Raw genomic sequence first — 10,234 nt, forward strand, 5'->3', positions numbered from 1 at the left:
AGTAGATCCCAACATCTGATTTGTCTGATACCCTTAACTGAAAATGATGAGGACACAAGGAGTCCAACCCAAGCTTCTTGTGTGCCAACATAGATTAAGAAAGTAATCTAAATATTTCATGATATATCATATGATATATCAAAGAGACGAAAAGTTCCCTGGCTTTAACTTCGTATATCTGCATGGAATTAAACAGCTGCAAAGTCTCAGGTGAGACCTATATTTGAAGAATCTCAACTGATCTTGAGCTAGAAAGACATTCGGTCAATGCGGTCTTGGTCCATCTTGGACTTGGCTTTCTTCTTCAGTAACAGGATATGTTCGGTAAACTCCCGGACTGCCCCTCTTCCTGCAGGGCTATGACAGTTGTACTTAGCTGCGTTGAGAGCCTCTGCAGGGGCATCACCTGGTGCTGCACTCAGCCCAGCCAAGTTTAAACAACTCACATCCAGTATATCAGTGCCTGAGGACAGAGTTAATGGGAGAATATGATTTAACCTTTTGATCAAAAGTCAGTGACAATGATATTCACAGCTTTGTGTCTTTTTGTTAACCCTGTAAAGCTGCGTTTTAACCGAAAGCAAAGCGAAATTTCGCTTTGCTTTCCTAATGCGGGTTTGATCGTTTGACTGAAACATGGACAAGCGAATTTCGTGCCACGTCACAGCAAGCATTTTTCATTACATCAACGCTGCCACCAGGTTTGCTAGACAGCACACCGCCACGATCAGCTTGTGCTCCATCTTGACTGAAGAGATTTTCGGAAAGGGTGCATGGCTTCTAGCCCTACTTGAAGGTGACTGGCTTTCGCCAGGTGAAATTTTCACTCGAGCTGAAGAATTTTGAACTCGAACGAACGCACATTTCACGTCATTCGCAGTTTCGCCACGATTAACTCCGCCCATTCACCTCCTGCCATTCACTTTACATACATTCGCATCGCTCGTAAATTTTGCGTCGTGTTCGGTTAAAACAGCTAAGACTGATGAACCCAAATGATGTTGTTTTCACCATATGGTAATTCAAATGTATGAATATCATACTAAATTACAAACCATACAATAGAGACATTGGATTAATGTGTAATCTTCTAAATTGTGTGTTTGCTTAAAGAGACAAAGAAATAAGCAACCATTCTGGCTCAAAATGCTTTCATGATTGAGTTAACTTTACTACTGAACAACAGTTTGGAAGTACTGCCTTCAACAAACATCTAAATGGATGATAAAGGAACTTGTTGGAAAAAGTTAACGTCAGCTTGACTGTAAGACCAGTTACTTAATATTACGGTCAAGGACTCACCCAGGTAGGCCACCTTCTTCCATACCAGCCCTCTCTCTTTCATGAGACGCTCTACTACAGCTTGCCGTTGTTCCACCCCATGCATCACTTTGCAGCCTGCACGCTCGGCAAGTTTGTCTGCCAGAGTTTTGGACACGGGATCATCTTTTGAAGAGATCAGAATCACCTAGGTGGAAAAGCCAAATCACACATTAACTGTTTAGAAGAACAATCACTATGACTCAGTAACAAGTTCACACTACTTAATGTATCATACCCTTTTGGTTATAACACTGCTGGAGAAAAAGATCTAAAAATATTTCAGTGATCACAGTGAACGTTAAGTCCATTAATAAATTACCTCCACACCATCTTTCTGAAGCATGTGGATGCCCATCAGGTCTCTACTGTTGATGGACACCATCTCCTCTCCAGTTATCGATATGTATAAGTGCCCATCTGTCAGACAGCCTGACACAGAAAAAAACAGCAGGCTGACCACCTCCAGCTCCTCTTTGCCAAAATACCCATACCTGTCAGAAACCAGCACATGTTTACATGTCCATGTAAGATGACATTGTTATATAGATGGAGATTGAAGGAAATGCATTAGCAGCCTATCTGAAGTATAACATTATTTGCAGTGCTCACAAATGCTTGTAGCCTCCTCTAACTGTGTTTATTTCTGTGAGAGAGCTTGTTATTAATTTGACCCAGTATCTTGTGCAAATACAACAGGGAAGAAATACATGCTGTTAAATGTTGGGTTTTATTTTCAAAATGGTAGGTGCTGCTGTTTTTGGATTGAACAACAGTACATGCGTAACAATGTATTTATTTCATGATGAGGTAATTATATAATGAAACACTGTGTACTTTTTGTTCAAAAACATTTTAGTCAAGGAGCGCAATGACTTCTCATTAAATGTGTTTCATTACCTGACAACTCTTTGTTCTGCAACAGGCCAGTCAATGTCCACATCAATGTCTACACTGTATTCTGGAGGCATCTCATAGTAAGTAACTTTCCCTGTCTTAGAGAGGGAATAAAGAAGAACAAGATACACAAATATAGAAAGTAGACTTATTATGGTTTAGTACAGAATCTTCATTTCTGGGTCCTGGTTTGAGAATTCACATTATACGGCAAGAAGATACTTGATAGACTCCTACCTGAGGGACACCCTTCTCGATGAGCTCTCTCGTGTTGATGTAGAAGGAGCCATTTTCACACAGCTCTCCGTCCCAGTCCTGGCGACGTGGCCTCTTGGATGGATCTATGTTTAGGGGTTTAGAGCATCTGCCTTCTGTGAAGAGAAAATCAGAATAGACATGTTAGGAAAAGAACTTAACAGAGTAAACTTAAAGGAGAAACCCCAAGACAAACCCCAAGACCACAACAAAAAGAAGCTTACACATTAGTTTTAGGACTGGTTTAAGGATCACATTTGTGTTGCAACTGAAATATTTCAGCACTGTACAAGATGAGCTTAAGTAAAAACATCATGAATACAATAATCACAGAATTAATGTATTTTGATATTATTCAAGGCAGGAGTGAGTCGGCATTTTTTTTTTTTAAGTACCTGTTTGTTTGACCTCCTCCCAGCGGAACTGGTGTCTCCTCACCACAGAGAAGACAGAATCATAACCCTGGTCTAAGATCACTTGCAGTGCTTCTCTAAGATGACGTGGGTGCAGGCAGGGTGAGGTGGCTTGGATGTGACAGATAACGTCCACTTCTGTGACACAGACGATGATGATGGCCACAGATTAAACTCACAGTATCTAATCACACAAGCTCAGTTTGACACAGCACAGAACAAAGAGATGTGTGTTTCATCAGATACACAGAGAAAAGCACTGCAAATAAACATTATTCATTTCCATAAGAGCTCAAATGGAATGTGAGGAACAGAGCTGTGTCATGTCTGACAGTGTCACCAGTTCAGTTAAGATACATTATTACACTGTGACCAATTCATTTTGATTTGAAATTTGGAACATACTCTCAAACACCTAGAGATGTCTGACCTTTTTTTTTTTTAGCAAAGCTCTCTTCCCTAAGTGAGCATGACACCACAAGTTTGTGTGACAAGAGTGTATCAGGAAGGAGATTACTCGGTATCAAAATCATGATATCATTATCATTGCTGCATGTAGCCACTTAGCTTTGAAACACAAGCACTAAAGTAATAACTGCTGCACTGGTACTATGACTGTCAGAAACTATGTGAGTCTACTTCCTGCTTATGCTTCCAAGTGTATAAGTTCAAGTTCAACCAGTTTTAATAGCATATCCCTAAAGAAAACAAAACTCCGGTCTGCAATCCTGGAAAGCGGATTTGTGACACAGTGTATTGTAAAAGCACACGTACAGCACAAGTACAGCTAAGCTGAATTTAACTCAAACCGTAATTAATAACACATGTATTATAGTTGTGCGTGGTCGCAGTAGTGCATTTTTAACCATCAAACAATAGTAATACGCTTAAACTACCACGCTGATTCATTCTATAGGCTACATACATTTATGTGCATACACTTTCTCTCAGTGCGTAGGCTATGTAAACGTAGTGTACCTGGCCTCTGCCGGACGAACTCTTGCATGGTTTCCAAGGAACTAGATGAGTCCTGGGAAACCTCAAGACTGCGACGGTGGACTTGTGCCCCCCAAGCTTTGGCCACGTTCTCAATTTCATCATGGTCCGTTGATACCCAAACACTAACACAAACGGACAAAAAAAGCGATACACATAGAATCTTACTGAAATCCCTAGTGGAAATTCCAGTTGAAATCCAGTAGAAAATCCCAGTAGAATCTGTCTCGAGGTTTACGGAATACAATTCAATCACAAGTCAAAATTATGCTCAAGAGTTTGTATTTCATTTGGTTTCACTCTCCACTCGACCTCCCTTTGTAAATTTGAAAATAAAACCCAATATCCTAAACATAGTCTAGATCTAAGGATTTGCAGACAACTCAAGCGCTGCTAAGTGACATTCTAAAATGCTTGTTGGTAGAGAACGCGTAAAATGACTTAAGAAAAACGTGTTTTTTCAAACAACTTAATTTTCCTGAGTACAATCGTCTGTACGCATATTATCTAAAAAAATCAGTCATGTTTACGTCAAGCGTTTGACATGGAAACAGCGATTTTAAAAATCCAGTTCAGCGTTTTCTTCGCCATATAAATCTAATGAAGGAGAAGGCTCTCTCTCTCTCTCTCTCTCTCTCTCTCTCTCTCTCTCTCTCTCTCTCTCTCTCTCTCTCTCTCTCTCTCTCTCTCTACTCTCCACGTTGTTTATTGAATATTAAAGGGAGACAAGACCTCTCTCTCGTATACGCTGCTTTTCAAATAAATATGTATGTGTAAAAGAATGAGATGGTAACATCAAAGCAAAAACATTTTCATCAAAATTTAACCACAACTGACCGTCTGCAAAATAAACTGGGTTTTTATTTTGTTTTGTTTTCTTTAATGAATGAGGTAATTCATATAAGGTTCATACAACGTTTCTTCTTTTTCTACAATACAAATCCTTCCTAAGCAGCTTTTTGTCTCATAGAAAGAGCGCAAAATCTTTTCCGCAAATTTTCCTTTACTGCACCTGTCAAAGAGGTCGGAGTCCAGCGCTGCCCGAAGCACCCATCCCACAAGAGGGACTCCGGCAAGCAGTTTGATGTTCTTCAGGGGTATTCCTTTGCTACCTCCTCTCGCAAGGATGAGCGCCGCAATGTGTCGGCGTTTATTGCTCCAGCCATCACTGCTTTGCTGTGAGCTTGATGCATTAGCCCCTGTGGTAAGTTTACTTTTATCCGCCATGGTGGCCACGCACAAATGGAACAGTGTGTAAGTTAGGGAAACATTTTAGCCATTCATTTGACAGCAAAGAGAACAAATGCGTCACGCCTACCTCTTCTGCCGTAACATGCAGGTGTTACATTTGGGTTGAGGTTGTGCCGAACTCTCGAGTAAAGCTGGTAATTGGGCACTGAGATCTTATGCGAAATAATAAATAAATGACTAAAGTGTAAATGAGACTTTACACACGAGTAAGTGAGCCCACGCACATGGACATATCTTTCAATACTAATTACGAGTTTGACACTAACGAAATTCCAAGAAGCGTCCCTGGGACTCTCTTTGGGAGAAGCAATTAAAATCCTATTCTGAAGCATTATTTTACAGCTTGGAAAGTTATCTCAGCTATTAAAATTACTTCGGTTAAATCAGGGCGTTTTAGGAGTCGTGAGACAACTTTGGAGATAAAAGTGGCTTTTAGTATAACTTTGTTAACGGAGCTTATCTAAACGGGTGATGGCTTACTACCTAACCAAGAGCTCTTTTTCCCCTCTAATACCTCATGCATTAATGTACAACAATATATAATAGTATTATTGATATTACCTTGAATGACATTGGTTATGTAGTTGGGATGAAGACACTAAATTTACAAATACTATAGTGATAGACTGCGAACCCAAATATCCAGCAACACACATCACATTACAAATGTTGTTCAATATTTTAATTGTATATTTTCAGTTGTATAATCACACTTTTTTATTAAACCTCAGCTTGAATTTGTCAGATGAACTGCAAGAATCAAAAACACTGCACAGGACAGGACAGGAACCAAAGTTTGTGTGTGTGCTTTCCAGGTGGTTTATGTCATAAGAATAGCGATTAGAAAACAGAGTTTAGAATTTTTAGAGCCGTCTGTTCTGTCTGAATCAGATACTGTATGAATCATAAGCATGAAAACATAATAGGCCAGACAGACCACTCAATTACTGAAGACTCCATCACATCATAATTATATTTATTCTTCTATTTTATAGTGACGGTTTATTTATCCCGTCTTCTGAAGTTATTGATTAAGGATTCATTCTCTGAGAGACTAGATGAAGGTGGCAGTAGAGCTTGTTCACTGTTAGACCCTCTTGCTATAACCATCAACCATATCTTCAGTGATGCTGTCATCTTCTTCCACATCTACCAAAACCCTCTTTCCCACCAGCTGAAAAATGTCTTCAGGGATCACTCCCTTTGGCTCAGCAACCTTCACAGCCAACATGTCGATGGTCAGAGCAGCACCTTTGGGAATGGCCATCTTAGCCACAACCGACTTTCCCAGCTGCAAACAAATAGACAACAGTCTGTAGTTACACAAGACCTCCATCATACTGAGAAGACTTTGAAATTCCTTAAGGTTATTTGTTTATGTGCTGTTTTGAACTCTAAGATTATCTAGTGCCACATTGCTGAGTGTATGATGAGTGCAACTGAGTATTCATATTCTATAATAACAACAACAGTAAGAAGAAGAAGAAGAATTATTGTTGTTGTTATACCTTACTGTGACAGGTTATCTCACAGGGCAACATCTGTTTGACACCTGTCCCCAGTGCCCTCTCCACGACGCGAATGGAGCGCACCAACTCGGCCAGCTCGGCGGGCTCCAGAGAGGCTTCATGGTCATTGCCCTTCCAGCTTTTTGTCCAGGGTCACATGGCGCTCAACCACCTTTGCCCCCATTGCAACCGCTGCCACGGTGATGCTGATGCCAGTCTCATGGCCAGAGTATCCAATGGGAATATCAGGGAACTCCTTCAGGTATTCCTGCATTTGTGTTAGAGAGTTGTAGAACTTGGAATTAATGCAGCATTCACAGCAAGACAATGGATCTTACCATGACTTAAATAATATAAATATTTCAAATGATTGTAAATAATATGATAACATAAATAATATAAAAGTTGTATCGTTATTGAAAACTTTTTTCTTCTTTTATTTATGTATTTATTTTACTTCAGACTTGCTTTTACAGAAGACAGAAGGGCAGAGAAAGAGAGAGAAAGAGGTTTGGGAGGTGGGCAGAGAGGAGGTCAGTGTTTTGAGTCCCTTACGGTGATCACACGTAAGTTCACATGTTCAGGCTCCAGAGGGTAAGCACTGGTGCACTGCAGGATGCAGAAGTTCTGGTTGTGCTGCTTCACCGTCTGATAAACCCGTCGCATCGTCTCCATAGACTGCATGCCACTGGAAATCACCATTGGCCGTCCTATCACAGAACAGTACCCACACAATCCGCCCAATCACAGTCAAGCAAAACAGATCCATTTTGGGGATCCCTTTTCAGATCCGCATAAACCATTTTATATGTAACAACAATTTAGCTATGTGTAGATGTGTCTGTGTTTGATTTGATTTTTGAGTCATTACTAGACACATACCTTTTTTGGCAGAGTTAACAAGGTAGGGGAAATTGTTGCCATCTGCTGAAGCAACTTTGAAGAAAGGCACATCAAGTTCATGGAGGAATTCTATGGCCATCTTGAAAAAAAAAATACAAAATGTTTCCTCCAGTTTCTCTGAATATGCTGTGAACTGTTTTTTGAATGTTATTTGAATCAACAAGAGTGAGTTTTAATTTAATAACTTTTATCAAATCCAAAAGGGACCTTGAATAATAACTTTCTATTTCAAAATAAATTATTAAGACATTAATGCATCAATGGGTTACTATATTACAGGCTTAGTATCACACTATTCATTACATGACCACAAGATCCTTGATTCTTGGTCCTAAGTTCTGATCTTGTCCTGTGCACCTATGTTTGTATCTTGCTTTTTGTTCGTTTGGTTTTTTTTGTTTGTTTGCGTGTTTTTTTTTTTTAAGTTTTGACTAAGACATACCAAACAAGTTTAACGAGCCTAATAAAAATCTATCTTTTTTTCTCCAGTTATAAAGATGGGCCGCGGCAAAAGTGACGACAGCTGAGAAAAACGAGATGTTTCAACATGTGTTACCTCATCCATTCCAGATGCAGTGAAGAAAATCCCGACTTCCTTGGCATACTGCTGGAGTTCCCTGTATTGTTTGTGGCTGAACTCTAGGTGGCGCTTGTGTTCACCATACGTTTTCCCCCAGGAATGCTTTGAGTTGTATGGACGCTCAAGGGCTTGTTTGTTGAACTTGTGCTCAAGTTCACTCTTCTGAAATTTGGCACAGTCGGCGCCACAATCCTGTTAGAAAAAATTGATTATACGTAAGGCACAGTTTTTAGATGAATTCAAATTTGACTTTGATTCAATAACTGTGCAAATTAACAGTTGTATGCAATGCTGTTTTGAGAAAAGAAAAGTCAGAGGAGAATGAAAAGAAAAATGCTTTGTATGTAAATCATGTTTCTCAAAGTTTCTGAAGGTTTTAGCCTTTGTTGTTGCTAGGTTTGCACAATACTGGTTGATGTTCTTAAATATTTTACTTTTCTGTTAGTTTATCCTCTCTTAATATTTCTTCCTGCCCTAGTATATTAGATTTTATGTACATGCTAGAGAACAGAAAACTATGCATCCATCATCACAGGACAGGGGTCATTCACAGTTAAATTCATCCAAATCAAGTGAAGAACTAGTCAAAACTGGAATCGGTTGATAGTCTTTGCTACTGAATGAAGTATATTTAATTTTAATCGCCAGTCTTCACAACATCTCATTCTGCTCTGTGTCTAGTTGCATAGAGATAATCATCTCCAATTTTGAAACATTTCATTTCCATATTTCGCACATCAGTAAGTAAATATGGTAAACAAATATATAAAATAAAGAACAAAAAAATCAAGATTTACATATTCTTAACCACGTCACTGGTCTCTGTCACAGAAATTCGATCCCTCTCTGTGTCACCACTGTCAAGTATTCACACGGTAATATAGGGCAGGGCTTTGTTGACCACCACCTACCTCGACTCTTTAAAAGCTCATTACATGCTGTAATCTACAAAACCCAGGAGACCCAAAACGAGATTCAAGTTTTCTGGGTTTTTTTTTCTTTTCTCACATGGTTTATAACTTGTTTTGAAAGTGATAAAACAAAATGTTTAACTTCACTTATATCACATGCAATTGTGTTCTGCACTTGTTTTCAGTGTAGCTGAACAAAGGGATTGATATTATTCATATATTTGGTAATTGCAGGTAACACTTCTCTTGACTGTGGAATGTCATCAATCTAATTTCCATTTTTTTTTTGTTGTCATTTCCCGTTCTAAATTCTTAGAACTGTTTTAATTTCAAACTCACATACTGTAAACTGGAATTAACTACAGTGACTGAAATGAACTACAATGAATTGTAGTTCTAAATTCTGCTCAGAACTGACCCCGACCTTGCTGTGCACTGACAAGAAAAACACTACAGTGTTCTTTCACAGCAAATGAGCCCCGTATACTGCAAATGTTAGAAAGTCCAGGTTATAAGAGAGTTACTACCTTAGCCATTTGAATCATTTTCTTGGCAATGTCAATGTCTCCTTGATGATTTTGTCCAATCTCTGCAATGATGAAACAGGGGTAGTTCTCCCCAATCATTCTCCCTGGGCAGAGCTCGAATTTTGATGGCATCTTTTAAGATTATAATGAACAGTCAAGATGACAGATAAATGAATGAGTTGGTATGAGCTTCAACAAATCTCTTGGCAACCAGGCTTTGTCAGGCCAAATGTCTTGCCTTAAATAACGAATCTCACTTCCTTGTCTCCAGTGACATGCCCATACTGGATGCCATATGTGCCAGGAGAGTCCACCTCTTTAGCAAATTCTTCAGATGTACATCATCAAGCAGATCATTTTCTCCAAAAAACAAACAAACAAAAAGAATCCAAGAACATCTGAACTTCCTAAAAATAACAATGATTGTGTTTGCTTTATTCAAAATTGCTGTCATTCTAACTGTATGAACTTATTTGGACGTTAATTACTTATGTACACATTATGTATGTTCATACTGTACTTATGACATGAGAAAACATTAGGAATCAGCTATTTGCGGAGGTACCTTGTGACACTGCGAATGGTTTAGCACTCGTGCCTTTCTGGATATTACTCCTGAGGAGAGGTAAAATTCTATGGAAAGTTTCATGTCTGATGGTGGCATTTTATCAGC

General features: G+C 39.1%; 1 protein-coding gene and 1 pseudogene across 1 annotated transcript; both read right to left on the bottom strand.

The window, feature by feature from the left end:
• Nucleotides 1-248: 248 nt before the first annotated feature.
• Nucleotides 249-5,108, bottom strand: LOC115823733 (N-acylneuraminate cytidylyltransferase-like). The gene is made up of 8 exons (XM_030787761.1): nucleotides 4,894-5,108; nucleotides 3,864-4,006; nucleotides 2,868-3,023; nucleotides 2,455-2,588; nucleotides 2,221-2,315; nucleotides 1,643-1,814; nucleotides 1,303-1,468; nucleotides 249-463 (listed from the first exon to the last, which is right to left on the bottom strand). The coding sequence occupies exons 1-8, from the start codon at nucleotides 5,106-5,108 to the stop codon at nucleotides 249-251; spliced, it is 1,296 nt and encodes a 431-aa protein (XP_030643621.1).
• A 1,111-nt stretch (nucleotides 5,109-6,219) lies between these two features.
• Nucleotides 6,220-9,693, bottom strand: LOC115823969 (sialic acid synthase-like; annotated as a pseudogene).
• Nucleotides 9,694-10,234: the final 541 nt, after the last annotated feature.

Source organism: Chanos chanos, chromosome 11 (genome assembly GCF_902362185.1).
Source record: "Chanos chanos chromosome 11, fChaCha1.1, whole genome shotgun sequence".
In the NCBI taxonomy this organism is placed as follows: Eukaryota; Metazoa; Chordata; class Actinopteri; order Gonorynchiformes; family Chanidae; genus Chanos; species Chanos chanos.